Below are 19,197 nucleotides of genomic sequence, written 5' to 3'. Positions count from 1 at the left end.
CACATTAAAATGAAGAAGGCTGATTTATAGCACGAAGCTTAAGGTTTAACCTTACTGGATAAGTAACCCTTATCGTTTAAATATATGCCCTTAAGATAATGTGTTAAATGTGTTTGATCTAACCGAGTGCCGTTTAAAATATGAATTTACCTATGTAAAGCGCTAGTGCACAGAAAATATCCGACTATGGGGGTTGGTCAGCATTACCAAAGCTAGCTGATTATTTGCACCGCTATGGGTAGCTATTGCATTTGTAGTGCGTTAAGGCAGATACAATGGACCAATGTCTACTACATGCAGGGCTGTAAGGCCTTCTGACATCCTGAAAATGGCCCATGGACAGAGAGAATGTGGTCCCCCTCGAACCTGCTATTCTGCATATTTATGAAATGAGCTAAGCCTAGAATATAAAGAGGACCAGGACCTCAAAGAGCCATCTGCATTGTTATTTCAGGTATGTATGATTTTCTGTGAACTTTGGGCACTGCTGTCATATGCTTGAATAAGTTAATTGTAAATGTTTAATTAAAATGTCCAGCAATGTAAAATGTCTGATGTGTAAGTCACCCTGGATAAGAGCATTGTTTACAAACAAGCCTGTCAAGCCCAGGCCCAGGTGCCCCAAGGTAAGGGGAGCCCTCAATCGCCCTAAAATCAGGCGCATCTTAGTGCTGGGCTAAAAAGAAAAAAAAAAAAAAAAAAAAACAGCACTCACATCAACCCTTTTCAAATAAGATTGGACTCCCATGCTCTAGAGCAGTGGTAACCAACCGTGTTCCTGGAGATTTACCATCCTGTAGGTTATCACTCTACCCCTAAAAAGCAAACCTCATTCAACAGCTAGAGAGCTTGTTAAGCTGCTAATTAGTAGACTCAGGTGTGCCAAATTTGGGTTGATATCCTTTGGGATGGTAGCTCTCCAGGAACAGGGTTGGTTACCACTGTGCTAGAGGGTGTTTCTAGTGCCTAGAGCAGTGGTCACCAGCCCAGTTCCTGGAGAGCTACCGTCCTGTACGGTTTCACGTCAACCCTAATTCGGCACAGATGACTCTACTATTTAGCAGCTGAACAACATCCCTAGCTGTTGAATAAGGTATGCTTTGTTATGGTTGGAATGAAAACCTATAGGATGGTAGATCTCCAGGAACATGGTTTGTTGCCACTGGCCTAGAAATCACATTAACTATTTATAGATCAATGAATCTTTTTCTAGTTTGATATTTTACTTGTGGAGAGGTGAATGGTGTGGTTGAAAAGGGTGAGTTGTTATGTCGCTAGTTTTTTTTCATTTGTTCGGTTCATGAAAAAACTGTTCACAAATTTGTGTGCTGCTTAGTAGCCCTAGATACACTTAGTGTTACTGTTGTGAGTCTTTGCCATGCTGCTGGTATACAAATAAATGCAGCAGTAAGGCATCTATATCAGTAGTGAAATTTAATTTTGATCACATTTCTTATAATGACCTACAATGCATGCCTCCTGACCACCTTCAAGTTTTATCATCTCTTCTTAGTCTGGATTAATTTTGCAGATGTGATACCAAGTCTGAAAATTTCCACCAGGACAATTTGTTTGTACTTGAAAGCCTTACAAGTAAGGGGTTAGGGGTGCAGGATGGGGGTTGGATGCGGGTTAGGTGGGGGTTGTTGGAGTGACAGAGAACATGACAGTCCTCAGCATAGCACAGGTCATAGGGTTCATCTACTCCTTTCTATAATTCAGACGTTGAACAATTCTGCTCAGGCATAAAAAATGTATGGCAGGTTTAAATATTTTCTAGCTCTAAGTGCTTCTTGCCACACTGAGTAGAGAGGGAATTCTCAGTATAGTGCCACATCCAATGTGCATTGAAGACACTGCACTCAAGACTATTTTTGACCATGTCTCGAGAGTAAGTGTAGGCGAACAACGTGACGCAGTGCTAGCCGTTAAACAACTTGAGATTGAGCCCTGGCTTTTCGGAGCTGAGAGTAATGTGAAGGAATAGTTGAAGCTAAAACATAATTGCCCTCACAGTGTAAGCAAAAGACACAGAAAGCAAACATTTACATCTAGGAGGGCTTCCACAGTGAAAAAATGTAACTTAATTTTGTTGCGAAAAGATACATTTTTCACAGGAAAAGACATTAGGAAAGACATTTTTATTCAGTTTAATGAGAGTTGCTAACGCCGTGGTATTCTCATATTTTATAATTATGTTGCATTTCCAAAATATATAATGTTTCCTGCAAACATTACGATGTCTATGTCTGTGAATGCTATATTCATAAACCAATACACACTCAAGATGTGCTTTGCATTTTTTCAGTGAATACTGCTGTAAAGTTAAGGGTTATCTTGTGCTTTTGCTACTTTGATAAAGAATCCATTATCAATGTTGTGCACAGGTACTGTACAAGGTTCACAGTTCTACATTTGGGTTTTTTATCAGTGAGTAAAATAAGACGATGTGATCACCACAGCCTCACCAATTACACCAATCAAATTTGGGCACGGGTAGTGACACGCCAAGAGTAAACACATTTGTGCAGTGAGCACACAAGTCCATCCTCCCATGGCTTGAACAAATGTCACCCAGCATAACCTTGAATAAACACGAAGAGCCAGATCTGCACGGCAGTCAGTAGCAAAACCATTGTCTGTCAATGGGCAATTTATGTGTATTGTATATACAGCAACGGATCCGACCCAGTGGTTTTTCTATGATATTGATAAGCTGATATTGTGGTAGGCCCATTCAGACCATACTGTACCTTGAACTGTAAAGATCATCATGGTCTGATGTCCCTCAGCACAAATAGTGACAGTAGAGAACAGCATCTGGTCAGGCTGTAAATGTACAGATTGCTTTCTCTTTGTTCCTTTCAAGTTACTTGTTGCGTAAAATAACAGACACCCCCATACTTTGCAGATCCATAGGATTGGTTGGGGGTAAAAAGAAGAAAATCCACATGACCAGCAAGAAAGGTGAATCAAGGATTCAATAACAAAGGAAAAGTAACAAAAATCACACAATGTTACTGTTTAACACACTCAAATTGTATACAGTTACAACAGTTACAATTAAATGATAATTAATTATAAGTACAATAATGATATATTTGCCTAAAGGAATGCAGCTCTAATTTTACCTCTGAATTGCATAGCTTTTCTGGGAAATAAAGTTAAATTCAGGTTTTCCACATAGTTTGAATGAGCTCATTTGAATGCAATGTGAAACTGCATTGCATTGATGAGGACAATGCAAAATAGATCTCCACCAGGCAAGTAGGAGATGGTGTTCCTGACTTCATCCTGTGTTGTGAGATACATTACCATTCACCACTTTTGTTATGATGCATAACATTACATTAAATTTATTTGGCAGACGCTTTTATCCAAAGCAACGTACAAAAAGTGCATTTCATGGTCATAGACAACTGGTAAACACAGGTTCAGTAAGGTACAATACTTATTTTGTACAGCTATTTCTAGCCAAGAACACAGTTTAGTTCACACAGTGAACACTATTCAGACCTAACCTCTGCAAAGCCAACTACAGCATAATTATTGATGGATATTGAAAAGCATCAGACTATTCATTAGGCCTGTCATGATGTACTCAACCAAACTTTTCCCTTTGTGTTCCAATGAAAGGGTTAATGTGCAATTTGGGTTTTTTATTAACTTATGAAATGTAAATATTTGACTTAATTAAAATCAGATACAACTGATAGCATTGTGGCACACTTAATTATTCACTGTAATGCTGAAATTTGTCTGCCATGCTCTTCTTATACATTAGCACCAAATGGTAGTATAGATTTAAATTAGACATTATCTATGCATTATCTTTGTATCTTCTCACTTGCCAGGTTGCCATGCTTGCCATAAATGTAAGGTGCCCTGATTTATGATGCCATTGGTATACGGGAGGAAAGGGTGACCAAGCTTAAGCTTGTTGAGGCTGAAATTGGAATTGAAAGTGGTCATTTGTATGATGGGTGTAACAGAGATGAACAATTTGAATACAATTTGAAAACAAAATGAACGTATGTCTCACTGCCTCTGGATTCACTAAAATCTCTCGTCTGGATGGAGATCAGGAATGGTATGCATGGGGGACTGAATGTGGGACAGCATTCGGGTTTGTCAGGGTGCATGTCCGAGCTTAAAAAAAACGTGAATATGTCATACTTTTATTTCAAAACTCGTCAGTGTCTCCTAATCTCTGTGAGTAATTTCTGGTTCCAGGTTACTGCAGCTACATGCATATTTTAGAAAGCACTCCAAAGTACAGAGAGCAAAGAGATACCCTGCTCTGGACTGAGGGCATCATTACTGTGCACAATTTCTGTGCATATTTTCTGCTCTTTATTTCATCCAGATGGCTCATCTCATTTACCCCGGCGCTGCATCAGTTCGCCCACGCACTATGAAAATCAGTGGATTTGGGCATAGCTGCACAGCAGTACGTCCTCAACACAGCCCCGCGTCTCTCCGATCCCCCGCAAGCACGTTCGGCGCTTCTCTTCTCAGGTGAGCGCTCACGCAGTTCGCAGCCTTCAAAGTCGTCACTGTGCGCTGCGGCTGCCCCCCCTGGAACGGGAGCTGCTTCCCTTTTAATCCCCAGCAGCTGTGGAGCTCGCTGAGAGCGGCTCATTGTTCCTGTACTGCAGGCAGGTCTGTGTGGTAAACAAAAGGCTGACCTCCCTGCCCCAGGCACCGTAGCAGACTGACAGCGCAGTCACCACAGCTTCCCATACACACAGCACATCTGTTTCTGCATTAGACACCACAGATAGTATCTCTTTCACCATGTCTTTCCCTCTGTCTAGTGTATCTCTGTCTCACGCTATCTGTAGTGGCTAGTTCTCTCTCGCTCTTGCTCACTGTCTGTCTTTCTCCCCCTGTCTGTCTCTGTCAAAATATTCAAATATGAAAGTTAGGATGAATTAATTGGCTTGTTGAGGTGTCATTCAGCTGTCCTTATGAGTGTTTCTTGGTGGGGCTCTTGAAATTGCAGGCAGCGGACTAACATTAAAGTGCACTTTCGCTATATTTTCAAGAAGAAACTTAGAACTTAAGTCTAAAATACTTAAAGTCTACCAATTTATGATACAAGGTTTATATGTTGTTTGTGAATGGTATAATTAAAGAATAGTTCAAGGAAATACTGCGAGCGTACTTAAAATGGACCAGTTTAGTTTTTTTTATAGTACTGTAAAATATACTTTAAAATAAACTTGATGTACTTAAGTATACTTAAAAACATTAACTTTTATGTCCTACTTTTTGTAAGGGGTACTTTAAGACTTGGCAAACTGAAGACAGCAGAGAGCTTGAACTATTTTTAAACATGAGAGGGATAAGGGATTTACACCAGGAAACTGTTGACAAAAAGCAATTCAATTTCATGTGTTAAATCCTTTGTCAGCAAACAATTAAAGGTGGCTGACACAAGATGGAGGGCTTGATAAGCTGTAAATACAAAATTTCTACCATTTTGGAAACCACCAAAAGCTAGTTGATGACTGCCTGTGGAGGATTGTACCTGATTGAGTACACTATTGCAACCGATTGCTAAGTTCCCCTATTTATCTGAGTGTTTTTGTCTTTTTGGTGAATGTGCTGGGTTTTGGATATTTGTATAGAGTGCACTTTAAAGTGCAAGAAAATAAATGCTGTTGGTGTTAATTAGTCAGGCTCAGCTAAAAGATGCATGTTGTGTGAAATGGCAGATGCTTATGTGTATTGTGTTGCCCCCTAATTTTTTAGAGAACATATTTTCTTTGTCCTCTCTCTTTTACTTTCTCGGTATATATACAGTGTGTAAATTTGAATAAAAGAGTGGAAAAGCATCAGAAATGCAGCTGCTTCCATACAGGTGTACTTTATGATACAATTAAGCAATTAACATCCTCCTAGCATGCTCTGTGGACTGTTGAAAAATGCTGAGCAGGCCCAGTTGACCTTGATTTTGGATGGCAAGATGGCAAGAGAAAACAATTCAAGTGACTTTGAAAGAGGGTTCATTATTGAAGCGTGGTCAGAAAGACTGCTCAACTGGGTAGTGTTTCAAGAGTAACAGTGACTAAAGTGACATCTGCATTTAGATCCATTTAGAGACTAAGGAGCATTGAAGCTGCTCTGGTGGCTCATGGTGTCTCAACATGCTACTCAGGCTCTTTATGTTGGTTTTTCCTTTAATTTGTCACTCGTCTGTGTATATATGTAGAATTATCCGTCGTTGTTATCTTTTTCTATCTGTCTCTAGTCTGTCGCTTTCGTTATCTACGAAATCATTATCATTGTCTATTGTGCAGTCTGCCCCGAAAGCTGGTGTCTTCATGTAATCTCAAAAGGCTATCGCCTCATACCAGATGAAGGATATCAGTAGGGTGACCAGACGTCCTGCTTTTCCTGGGACAGTCCTGTATTTCAGCCTCTTTTCATGTGCCCTGACTTATTCAGAGAACATCTTGATTTGTCCCGTATTGTATTTGTATTATATTTCATTGGGTTTTTTCACTGTAGTTGACATCATTGTACAATCTCATTGCATTATGTACTTGGTCCTCCAGGGAATCTGGGAACCTTAGAGATCACAATCATAGTCTGTCAATGGCAGTCAGTATGCTGAAGCAGCTTGTCACTGAATAAACAGCACTAAAAACCCAAACCTCATGGGCCATTATGGAAGAACAATATGAACCTGCCTAGAGATGTACATCAGATTTAACTGTGTGTGATATATTCATTTATCATATTTAATATAATATATTTTTTGCACATTATAGTCACATAAAGGCTCATTGTTATGCTCACATAAAAGCTTTTGTGTCTCCATTGATAATTTTGATTGTTGATATGTGGCGTGGTATGCATTTTTTTGATGTTATCATGTTCCTTTCATTCACATACAGGTATGAAACAAAGAAAAGAGTCAAACTTGAGTAAACTACTGTGATGAATGAAGAATGTAAGATAAGGGATTGAACATGTGATGTGCAGGTCTGGGGAACATGATGTAGTCTAACTTGTCCAGAAAACAATATACAATGAGGCATATTTATATATAAATGCTGAAGGTAAAATTGATGGATATGTCAAAAAGGTGATTTAGAAACTAGCTGGCGTTTATATGTTTCTAGAAAGTGAGCTCTATATACAGTACAATGTGTAGCACTAGCAAAAACCCTGCTTCTCCAGGAGCAAAATTTTTACTTGGAAGTGAGAAGAAAGCTGGCAACAGCTGACCTGAGTTGGCGGCAAGAGCATGCTTGTGCAGCATTTGCGATGAGGCCCGCCCATTCAAAGCCTTGTAAATCAGAATCAGGAGCAGAACTTTGTTGCAAATTTTGAGTTAGAAAAGGAGCCACTGAAGCTTCAAAAGTAGTGCGCAGATGTGTTCACTGGGTTGTGTGTATGAGTGTATTTTTAACAAGCTGTGCCAAGTGCATTATAATCTTGTAGTGGTAAAAATGTGCGACAGAACTCTGAATCACTTAAAGGTGTCAGAGTGATGCTATGGGGATAGCAAGTCAGTAGGGCTGTATTTGTGCAGCCAGGTAAATGAAATTAGACCTCAAATATCAAGATAATGGTTACCAAGGTTTTGCTTCCACCTTGTGGATAAAAATATTCTGCAAAATTTGGGAGTGAGACAAACACTGGTGGAATTTATATGTGCTTTGTGAAGCCTCCATGATACACTCTCAGAAAAGATTCATATTTTATTTTTTGCTTTTTGGGTTATATGAGCTCCTGCTTGAAACATTATAGGGTGTGCTAACAGGATGGTCAGGGCACTGTGCATGTGATAGTAGCACATATATGAACCCAGAGTTGTGCTACATTCCATCTAAGCAAAAAGTAGCCATAGGGCTGCTTAAATGCATAGCATTTACTGTACAGTTTCAGCTGTGAAACTGAATAAGGGCTGCTGGGAAAATAATAAATGTAATACTAGCTTGTGAATGTCAAGATCACTGGGGTCATGATCCAGTCACTAAGGAAAAGCAGGATGAATCCGTGTTTTTCTCTTTCTTTCACATGATAAATCCATGTTAATTTAGAGTATCTCGTTTCTTAATATGGAACTTCCCCTACTCTGTGTGTAAATGTACTGCCCGTGCGGCAACTTCCTTGCTCATATGATTTTGTCAATCCAAGGGCAGACAGTATCAACCGTATAAAGTCAATAATTTATTCAAGCACATGCAAAAATGAAGGATCTTATTTAATCATATTTTTATTTAACACAAGACAGCACAATTATGTAATAAGCATATGGAATAACACAATTGTGTCTGTCAAAGGGGATTAAGAGGGGTGGTACCAACAGTAGCTTGAAACTGTATGTTTAATCGAAAAATTCAAATTATCATGGGCCCCAGTATTGTAACCTTGTGAGTGGTGAAAACCTTTATTTCTTCAGTAAATATCCAGCTATGTAAATGGCCAAAATGTAGGCTACAAGATGCAAACTCTGTACATTTCCCTGGGTAATGGTGTCTGCTAAGCAAATAAATAATGTAAGGCAGGAGTTTGTGTGTGCGAGAATAGACTCATTATTGTTTGATAGAGATTTTTACATTCATGGGAGCAGCTGGGAGCCTCAGCCTCTCCCGCTCAGTCTGACAGAGCCTTTCATCCTGGCCAATAACGGTGCTTGTCAGCCACTGAAAACCCTACGCTGCTTCAAAAAACTTCTACATGAAATATTGATGAGCTCCTTTGGAAACTGCTGCAGAGATACAGCCCCAGTCCAACAAAACCACGCTTATGAACAGTGGTCAGTTGCATTAACATTAGGTTGTCCCTTATGCGTCCGCTTTTGGTCCCCTATAGGAGCAAAATGATAAGCTGTGCCGGTCTTCTGCACTGTAACAATGAAGAACAATCAACCGTGCTGTTTCATGTAATTTCACTGTATATTAATATCATCAGCATTATTGATCTTTATCCTCATTATTCGACTTTTATGATATAGAGACAGATACACATGACGTGTAAATGAAAATTTGTTATTGCATATGTTGCCAGAATATAAGTGTGTGGTGTGTGTGTGTATGCGTGCGCATGTGTAATCACTTTATAAGAATCTATACGGTCCTGAGTGGCAGTGTGTGTTTTGTTGTTGTTTGAATACTGCACTATTGAAATGGGAACATGACCTAGAATATACTGTATTTTACAGACTAATGGGATGTCATATATGTGTAGTACTGAGTAGCATTTGAGATTGACTGAAGTTGGAAGCTCTGTTGGTTCTCCTTACATGCAAAGAACCTTATTCTGTTACCCGAAGTTTAAAGCATTTGTTTTAGACTGTGACTGATCCTGTCATGGAGACAGGCCGTAATGGTTAATGTAATACATTTATTTTGGGGGGATGAAAGGGTCTCTGCTGCTCCCTGCTGGTCGAAAGTAGAGCTGTTAATGTGAAGCATTATTCTCTAGCGTGTTGTAAAATGGAGAACATTGACTACAAAATCTCTCATTGCAAAATAGTTCTGCAGCAATTTCTTTGCAATGTCATTGAGGACATGCATATGTAAACAAAAGTGAAATTTATTCATAGTACTGGAGAGAACTAATTTAGGAGACGGATAAGATGCTTGATGGTAAAGTAAATAATGTAGATTAGTATAGTACTGTGACACACCACCCCTATTGTGCTCAGCCGGTGAACGTGGACAAATTTGTTGATGGTTCAGTGCAGGTGTAATGATCTGTTATAACAAGCGAAAAGTGACTGATAAATACCTTCCACACCTTAAATACACTTATATATATGTGTGTGTGTGCGTATGTCTATGTCTGTGTGTGGGTGTATGTGTGTACTTGCATGTCTGTGCGTGTGTGAATGCATATGTTATATCTGCGATCTCTCATTTCTCCATGGACCAATAAATCCCACACCCACATATCCACACCCACGATCATTCATAATGGATTTAGATTCAAGGGAATAAATGTGATAAATAGTAACCTGTCATGTGAATTGGACTGCAGTTGTATTTTAAGCACATTTTCCTAAAGAGCATACACAAAGACGCAAAAGCTGAGGGAGCCTGGCAGTGTTCCCATTCAAAAGAATTACATCAGAAAGTGGACTTTGGCCGTGTGCTGAAACAGCAAGCCTTTCGATGGCGTTTTCTATCTCATTCAAACTGAACTGAACGGCTCGAGGACTGCTGAGTGACTCATCATGTAGACGTCAATCATTCATGACTTAGCCTTTATATTCCATCGGGAACATAGGCCACTGGCCAAACACAGTCACCCCCTTCTGTCCTGGGCAACAGATCTTCGAGGTGTAAGAAGATTTAGACGCATAATCTCCATGTGTCTTTCACTGAGCCTCGTTTCTTCTGCTCTATTCAAAGAGGCTGCTCCCAGGTCCAGTGTCTTGGTGCGGTTAGTCATCATTTCTGTCATCATTTTGAAACACCGCACAGGTGATTAGCCTTTTCTCTGCTGCAGTTTTGTCCCAGAAAGAAAAATACTGTAGCCAGGTTTCTGTTAAATAATTTGAACATAATTACAGTAAGATGCCCAGAGTGGCAAAGGAGAAAAACTTTTATTACACAACAATAATAGAAAATGAAAGTATATTATCTAAAATCCATGTCTATAATATATATAGTATATTCCCAGCCTGCTGTCGACAACATCTCGTATATGCAAAATGGAATGATGTTGTCTACCAATGATGCTTCAACACAGCTAAAAACAGAAATATGTTCCAAAGCACTCTTTACATAGCAAAATGCCTTGATTTAGAATGGCATGTCTTTGTTGAAAATAAAATGGGAAGATCCCAAGCTGAAATGCACAAAATAGGTCAGCGATTGGCCAGATTTTTGTTCCCTATCTAAATAGATATAAATAAAATAAAGGCATTTTAATCGAAGAAGGATACTCAGGCATCATCATTTTTATTGGTTACATAATCTTGTTTCAAAGAGCACATTTGAGTACTTGGTTTTTTAAAATCTATTTTGCTGACTAGCATGTTCAAACTCAGATTTTCATGTCCAAAGTTGCACTCAATAAGGTGTGCACAGTTAAGACAATTTACTACTGACAACCTTCTGAGTACCCGGTAATTACAAGACAAATAAAAAAAATATGTACACCTTTATGACAGGCATCTTCAAAAAAAAAAAACAGCATCATTTACTGAACACATATTTATTGGCGCATCTTAAAAAACAATTGAATATGTAAATAGACCACCAAAGCCATTATGAATCTGATTTAACATGTCACAGGAAATTCACCTTTAGAACAAATAAACAATGAAGCAGTGAGTCGTGCATGTACTGCAGGGCATTAATAGTGGGATGCTTCTCACTGTACAAACAAAACGTGTATTGTATACATTGTACACCTGTAACTGGCCCAGCTACACCACAGAAATATACTGCTCCATGTCCATGTTTTCTAACAAATAAGTCATGTACTGAGGTAAAAGTATGTAGTATTTTAGAATAACATCGATATACAGTGGATATAAGTTTAATAATGTGATTTGAAAGGATTTTTTTGCAAACACTACACTTTATGTTCAGACCTTACATGTGCACTGCTAGCTTTAAAACACATATGTATTTCAAACATATTCCACAAAATTGAAAACAAAAAACAAAACAAAATCTAACTTATTCCTATAACATTTTTAAATTGCATTAATATCACTCTGTTTTTCTATGAAAGAAAGCATGTTTTGAAAGCTTTTTTAGTGAAGTACTACAGCACCTAAGTTCAAATCCTGAGAAAATAGGTTTTACACAAGGTAATGTTAATTTTTTTTTTTGTTTGTTTGTTATAGTATAACCGGTTTAATTTTAACAGCTTGACGTCATTTACGTTCAAATGCACGTTCTATTTTTAAATGTGTTACAAGGCACATGTCTTCCTGATTCATCCACTGAGAAAATGGCCAGTTTGTCCTGTTTCTCCTCTGTTTATCAAGTTGGGCTTCTGTCAGCCCCTTTAATAGCACATCCTGGGACACCACTCTCCAAGTTCCCTTTATTTTCCTTTGTGACAAATGTACCTGGATTATTTCCAAGTGGACGGATCAGCAACATGCTTGCCATTTGCCCTGAAAAGATTGAAGACAAATGATTTTGCTTCTAATAGTCTATACAGTTGAGCTCTTCAGTCCTTAACATCTTACAGTCACCATTTCTATAACTTTTTCCATCACAAGTTCCATTATTTTTCAACAGCAACAAAGGCACTGCTGCATATCCCATTCCTGCTGTTTAAGTAACCTTTTGCCCCAGAGCTAAAAAGGTGAAAACGTCTTCCACAAGAAAGCAGATGTGTTTGACCCAAGACATATTGGGGTTATGATTATTTGTGTGTACTGCATATAATTGTGCGGACCTGTGCTTCCTGGGGTGTCAACCTTGATGGTATCTGCACTTTGTCTGACACATTCATGTCAATCTTCTCCCAGCAGGGGGCAGTGTTTCCTTGCCCTCTTCATCTGAGTTCTTGTCTGTGATGATGGGAAGTAACCCTTGGAGAGGAAAGGAACTGAGAGGGACGGTGACAGACACCTGCAGTGATGTGGAGGAAGCGAATGGCTGCTCGTTGTAGTTCTATTGCATTGTTTGCTTGTTTTTTTTTAAATTAGAGGGCAGGATAAAACACATTCATTTCTCAGGCACACAGAGAGGGAGAATCCATGCACGTAATGGCAGTTGGGTGCATGTGCAGGTTGGGTTAAGTGGTTTGATTGGTTTATATGTATGTTTGGTTTATATTTGTGGGTATATGTGTGGGTATAGTTTGTTCATTACGTATCCAGCTGGTGTTTCCTCTTGGCCTTACGAGCATACAGGAAGTACATGGTGTGCCCGGTTGTGATGAACAGTACAGAGATGATGACCAGAATGCCAAAGTGCTGTGGTTGGGGTGCTGAGATGACCATGATGAAGTGCAGCAGGTCCATAAGATAGTTCATGGAGCTCTGGACACCGTTGACCACACCCCGCTCCGACTCACAGATGTTCTCCTGCAGGAGCTGGGTCACTGTCAAGTCAAAGGACCAGAGGCCTGCAGGAGGGCAAGACACAGAACTGATGTAAACCACTTAACCTGCCATGTATAAGAAAGCATAAGTCTCTACTTATACTTTTCCCCTTACAGTCTACGGTTGGAATGCAGTCAATAATTTGATTTATTTATCTGTGAGAAATCAAAAACTTTATAATAAATGAGCTGTTGATTTCTGTAAATTATACAGCAAGTTGATCTAAGTCAATTTTATGTTTTTTCCTAAATTTACGCCAGTTTACAGCCTCGCTGGTTTTACTTAACTAAATAAAATAACACATTTTATGAGCCATTAACAGCTTTTACTACTACTAGAAATGTTCAATATTTAAATGAGCAAATATTGCCATAATATATTAATACCAGAGCAGATACATTGCTTGAATAATAGCGGAGTACTTAAAACGTAGACTTAGCTGCCAGACGACTCTTAATCACTATTTCCCAGAAGTCCCCTGAGCCCACAAAAAGTTCAAATTCTGAACATGTTGCACTCACCGACCCTCGCCGTGATAACCCCCAGGAACAGGAGAATGATGGAGATGTAGGAGTCTGGAGTGTTGCCGGAGGGGATGTTGTCAAACAGCACAGTGTTGTTGGTCCAGTGGATGGAGGAGCGGTCTGGGAGGAGGGGCTGGTTGCTGCCCCACAGGATCCAGGTGTGCTTCTGGCTCTGCCCCTCCACCCCCCCGGATCCGGCCGCCGTGCCGTTGGGCTCAGACAGCGGCATCAGCAGGCTGAGGTCCACGGGGCTCCCGGGCGCAAAGACGGAGCACACGCACAGCAGGAGGCAGCCCAGGTGCAGGCAGCTGGAGATGACTCCCGTGTTGACCAGGCCGTACGCTTTCCTCAGCTTGGTGAACATGACCGTTCCCATCAGGCCTGTGATGGCCGACACGCCCATCAGCAGGCTGAGGAGGGAGCCGCTGATGCCCTGAGTGTAGGCGTAGCCCGTGGTGATGCAGTCAAAGCCCAGCACTGTGGTGTAGAGGAAAGCCAGGCCCATGCCTGCCAGGAAGACGGGCTGTCGGTAATAAGCCTGCCAGCCCTCCTTGCAGGTGCTCAGGAGACACTTGAACCTCTGAAAGCACACAGGTAGGTTGGTGATCTCCTTCAGGTTCAGGCTGATGTTGCAGTTTCCCTCTGTGAGCTCAGCGGCTGCCCGCAGAGGACAGTCACCTAAGGACAAGACAATAATTAGCCTCCGATGACTAATTATGTAAGGTGCAGCTGCCAGATGACATTTTCAGAGCTAAGCTGACACTTGTTAACATGTGGTTAAGGTGGTGTTAAACATTTAATCTAGATCTCTCCCATTTTTGAGACTTTCTCTATACTTCAATTCTTTTTTCTTAAATTCAGAATTTCAATGAAAAATGCGACATAACGTTCATGGATTCTCCATGCCATTGGTGCATAGTCCTAATAGTAATTCCAGTCTAAATTGTTGTCCATGAACTCAACAGCATCCCACAATGCAACCTCATTCACTAGCCTTACAGGATAGCCCCTCACCTTGTGAGCTTGTCCTGTCTCCGTGACTCTCCAGGAAGTCCTGGTCTTCCTCTTCATCCACCTGCGGTTTGACTGACAGTGCAGGGACAATGCGATAAACTCGAGAAAGGAATATGAACTCCACAATGAGGGACACAAGGTTCCACCCCAAGATAAAGCCACAGCCAACCACATTGGAGGCCAGGGTCATGACCTGCCCAACTGCCAGTGGTGCCAGAATATTGGTCACCTGATCGATCCGCCGCATAGTGGCATTCATCCCTGCAAGAAACCGACGAGACATTATTGAGGACCGGATTCAGAGGTTTGGATGGTAACATACCAATTTAGTTAACTACTGTACATGAGGAAACTGATTTTCCTAAATGTGCTCATCTGGAAATGTCCAATAACATAGTTATTGGTACTGTCACACAAATCCACCAAGGCACATGGCAAAATTTCAGTAAATTCCAGACGGAAATAAAAGAAAAATTAATTTCTGTTGTCAAATAAACACCAAAGTGCATCCCATTAAGGTGATGTCCAAACATCCAGCTTTATAGTCTGGACGCATTATTAGTTTGCCAAAAACAGGAGCTTGTTATTCCAGACTACTGGCTTGTGTTAAATTAAACTTGAGCCATGCCCTCCAGAGCTTTAATTACGTAGCACTCCTCTCCATTAAACTTCTGGTCACACTTCACAAAACTCCAAAACTCGTTTTTTTGTTCTGAACAGTGTGTTCTGTTCTGTTCTGCTCTGCTACACACTGTTCTGCTATGTGTGTGTATACCAGCTGTGTTGCCTCTGGTCAGTTGTGTAAGGCCCAGGAGGTGGCAGAGTCTCACCAGCAAGGTGGCCCCGGTTGTAACCAGTTATGACGACAATCCAGTCCCTCTGGATGGCAATAGTCAGGGCCGTGCTTGCGAGGTTAGCCACATCTGCCAGGATGATCACCACCGTATAACAAACCACCTTGTGTAAGTCATTAACACGTTAAACAAGACACCACAGAGCAGCTTAGATGCAGCACAACAACAGCATTGACACAATGTAACAGCAACTTCAACAGTCAGAGGATTTTACGTTTGCTGGCTAAGTAAAATAAAGGGTGCCCTAAGAGCTGTATCCCAGGCAAAAAAGAAAATTTAATCAGTGGGGCATTACAGAATTTTTTGTCCTTCTGGTCAAGGTATTTTATAGAGGTGAGTAGAATGTTATCTAACCATTTAAAACTATGCTCACTGTAAACTGCATTATCATTCTGGAATGTTTGTAATTTTAAAAATCTGTGTCATTTTGTCATTTCTGTCTGACATTTTTGATAAGTCGAATGAGCAGGCTTTCTTACGTACTCAAAAATATTTCCTGAAGGATTTCTAACGATACCATATTTACATTTTCTGCTATGAACTGTCATTATAAAATGTCTGTTGGTAATTCCAGAGGGGAGTATATTAATGACTCCCCACATACAGTATCTAGTAAAACACTGAATGGCCAGTCTAAATTATTTATGGCAGCAAAATCTCATTTTCATAGGAAGAGGAGTACTTACAGTCAGCCAGCCGTCCCAAATTTGCTCAATCCACTCTTTGTATGAAAACACCAGCATCAGCACAATGCTACACACCGTCACAGAAATGTTTTGAATGAACAAGGATGCATGGGCCACTAAAACCAAGGAGAAGAAATCATGTTTCCTGGATTAGGAATCAAAAAGAGCCAAACCAATTTGCTCCTATTCACCTCATAACCTCTAACTTGTCCTGTGAACCTGGTCCTGTTCCTTAACTCTGTGCTACAGACTTTACTACAAGGTTGATGTTCCTTCACTTGTCAGTGCATTAAAACTATAAAAAACATAAAACCCTGTGCTAGCAGTGTGTGTACATTAGGCATCTTGTTAAAAAAAACCGTAGTGTTAAAAAATCCCTTGCATTTCCCAGGCCAATGAATATGTTATTGGAATGTACGATTATTTGTCATTTTATGAGAAAAAAATAAGTGACGCCGTTATAATAAGCATAATTTACAGTGTGGCAACCTTTTAATACAGTAAATGCAAAGGCTCACTAATGCTGTTGCTTCATGCACCTAGCAGAAATGAGCATATAACAGGAGTGAATACAGTCATGTGATTAAAACAGGACCAGCTCAATGCAAAAAATGGCAATTTTAGCATAAAATATTGAAATATTTTGTAAAGTAGGCAACTACCTTTATTCAGGTCCCTGGGACCTAAATTTAGCAAATCACACAAGTATGGGCGACATGCTCTCATTACACAAGGACCTTGTCATGAGAACATTAAACTGGTCAGTCTGGCTTCAGATCAGTTTTGCATGGAGTGGCACAGGCACAGTATACCTTTGTTCCTGGGGTTACGGTCAACCCAGTCTCCAATTAGAGCCCCGAGAAGCAGCACTGACCCTGCCACCACAAGGCCGAACACAGCAGTCAGCAGCAAGTTCCGGCCATAGAGCTCGATCAGGAAGACAGAGATGGCAAAGTGCCACATGCGGTCCCCCTGTGGGCAGGAGAGATGCTGATTCACATGAAACTGCGGTCATTTTACGGTCACTTAGATCTACAGTCACATTACTCACACATCAATATTCAGTCAGTTTTGGGCTGGATAACTCTTACAATATCATTTAAATAATACTAATAGTCTATATTTCATGATCATGTCTATTTGAAATTGCAGATTTGGAAGAACTTGAGAAGATGACTATTTCCTTGGCTGGGTTACAGATATGACAGGGCATGCTATAATGAATCAACTCCCGGGAATAGGAATACATTTTTTCACACTGTGGAGTTAAGAACTGGACTGATTTGTAGGTCAAGGCTTTGGATTAAAGGCCCTTGGCACTCATACAATGAAGGCTTACTGGAGGCACACCAATATCCTACTGGAAGTCCACAAACTTCGGTAGAATGGCAAATGAGCATACTGTAATTCATGCTTCCTCCTTTATTCTTTTCATAGGTTTTGTCTCTTTCTCATTGGATCTCTACAGTTTTTGGGCTGGTTTTCACTCATGATTCTATTTATCATCACTCCATTTTACATCTCTTGCATACAGAAGGAATCATATATGTGGGATTTCCCCCCTCCAGCCCTTACAGCTCAGAGCACGCGTGAGCAGAATGTTTGGGCCATAGCTGAATAGAGTACAGCCTGAAATTTCCTCTGGTGAACCGTTTGAACTTCACCCAAACAGTCCTCTTGGGTTGTGGGAGAACAGGCCCCTGCAGTCATAGTGATAGGCATAGCCCCTACTCTAGTTCTTCCGCCTCCTTTTCCATTGGCATAGCGTACTTCTTACCCACATGGACAGTGCTCCACTGACATAGATAAGGAACTTTGGGCCCTTGAGGTAGATGAGTGCAGACCCTTGGAAAACCCATGTTAAAACAGATAGTCAAATAAAATCACACGTCACTTGTAGGATTTGTATTTGTTCTCCTACAAATTTGCTCAAGTGGTATAATGAAAAATATAATTCAGTTAGTTGAATTCAGTTAAAGCAAACAGTGCTGTACAGGCAAGTGGTGGCTGGCGAAACAGGCAAGAGCAGGGTTGGATGAGCTCACCTGTTATACTCCTGGACTTCCTGGCCTGCCTGATGTCATCACTCTCAAACTCCACGACAACCCCTCCGCATTGCGCTGCCTCTGCCCTCAGAGACATCACTGGAAAATCAAAGCGGCCATTTTGTGTAAAAAATGATTTATGATGAACTGAGAAATACATACAGTACAGTGCATTTTATGTGCCACTGTGGTAATTTTGCAGAAAAAATAATTTATGATTAACAGGGACATTTCAATGAACAATGAAACAAAGCATTTTCTTTATGTATTTTTGAGGTAATATTTGGCCAGCATCTAACAAGGATATCTTTCTGATATTCTTTATATTGCAGATTATTTTAGCCATAATACTTTTTAATCACTGAACTGAATAATTGCATCATTTCATTTGCAAATGAGAAGTTCATTTTGGTTTAAAAATTCCTAATCTTTAATCCAATAATTGATGTTGCTGGATTATAATCAGAAAGTATAAAAATGTAAAGTGTATTATTACTATTTGCAAGTGTCTATATTAATCGTACACATTTTATTTTCATATTTCATACATTCATATTTATTTTCTCTAACATTTTCTTCAGTTGGCTAAAAGAGGAATAATCAGTAAAGATATAGAGATACACCATACAGTAGATAACACAAACACTGGTGTTTTGGCACAAAATGGCTACTGTGAGACAGAGTGGGGGAGCGGATGTTTATAAACTGTAGTGCTTATAAAATTCTTGAAATAAGCTATATTATGCAATTTTGTACTTTCTTCGATGGAATTGACAGCAAACAAGGAGCTGTCCAAATGCCAAAACATTTAATAGGAACAGTTATTTCACCACAGGCTTGTTGCAGCACACATTTCAAGGCCTACTAAGAAGGGTTCTCAGACAAATTTGCAGCTGTTTTTGAACTGTCATTCTCATTGTAACCCAGAATACAAAAAAACAAAAATGTGTGGCATTGTGGTCTGATGGTCATTCAGATTTCATTAGAATAGAGAACAAATGTAAACAGTGAGACATAAAAAAATACAAAAATACAACA

At 40.0% G+C, this 19,197-nt stretch overlaps 1 protein-coding gene and 1 long non-coding RNA gene across 5 annotated transcripts; one reads left to right on the top strand and one right to left on the bottom strand.

Moving 5' to 3' along the window:
* The first annotated feature begins 30 nt into the window (after nucleotides 1-30).
* On the top strand, nucleotides 31-12,581 carry LOC135261571 (uncharacterized). Of its 4 annotated transcripts, none has more exons than XR_010331987.1 (4): nucleotides 31-454; nucleotides 2,912-2,967; nucleotides 4,367-4,518; nucleotides 12,461-12,581. It is a non-coding gene; the product is annotated as an uncharacterized LOC135261571 (long non-coding RNA). The 4 variants fall into 4 exon arrangements; XR_010331985.1 differs by having other exon boundaries at nucleotides 12,458-12,581; XR_010331988.1 differs by lacking the exon at nucleotides 12,461-12,581 and adding an exon at nucleotides 6,906-10,415.
* si:ch211-254p10.2 (solute carrier family 40 member 1) lies at nucleotides 10,909-18,539 on the bottom strand. The gene is made up of 8 exons (XM_064348016.1): nucleotides 18,160-18,539; nucleotides 17,892-17,959; nucleotides 16,927-17,086; nucleotides 16,115-16,230; nucleotides 15,405-15,531; nucleotides 14,575-14,835; nucleotides 13,558-14,238; nucleotides 10,909-13,059 (listed from the first exon to the last, which is right to left on the bottom strand). Exons 1-8 carry the CDS (start codon nucleotides 18,317-18,319, stop codon nucleotides 12,800-12,802), a joined length of 1,833 nt encoding a protein of 610 aa, XP_064204086.1. The 5' UTR covers nucleotides 18,320-18,539; the 3' UTR covers nucleotides 10,909-12,799.
* Nucleotides 18,540-19,197: the final 658 nt, after the last annotated feature.

Source organism: Anguilla rostrata, chromosome 1 (genome assembly GCF_018555375.3).
Source record: "Anguilla rostrata isolate EN2019 chromosome 1, ASM1855537v3, whole genome shotgun sequence".
Taxonomy (NCBI): domain Eukaryota; kingdom Metazoa; phylum Chordata; class Actinopteri; order Anguilliformes; family Anguillidae; genus Anguilla; species Anguilla rostrata.
This window is presented reverse-complemented; position numbering and strand designations above follow the sequence as displayed.

Coding starts and splice junctions, on each gene's coding strand:
- si:ch211-254p10.2 (XM_064348016.1), bottom strand. CDS start 18,319: ATGTATTTCTCAGTTCATCATAAATCATTTTTTACACAAAATGGCCGC. Junction 17,087..17,891: donor GTGGAGCACTGTCCATGTGG/GTAAGAAGTACG, acceptor TCCTGCCCACAG/GGGGACCGCATGTGGCACTT. Junction 15,532..16,114: donor TTTGGGACGGCTGGCTGACT/GTAAGTACTCCT, acceptor GACTTACACAAG/GTGGTTTGTTATACGGTGGT.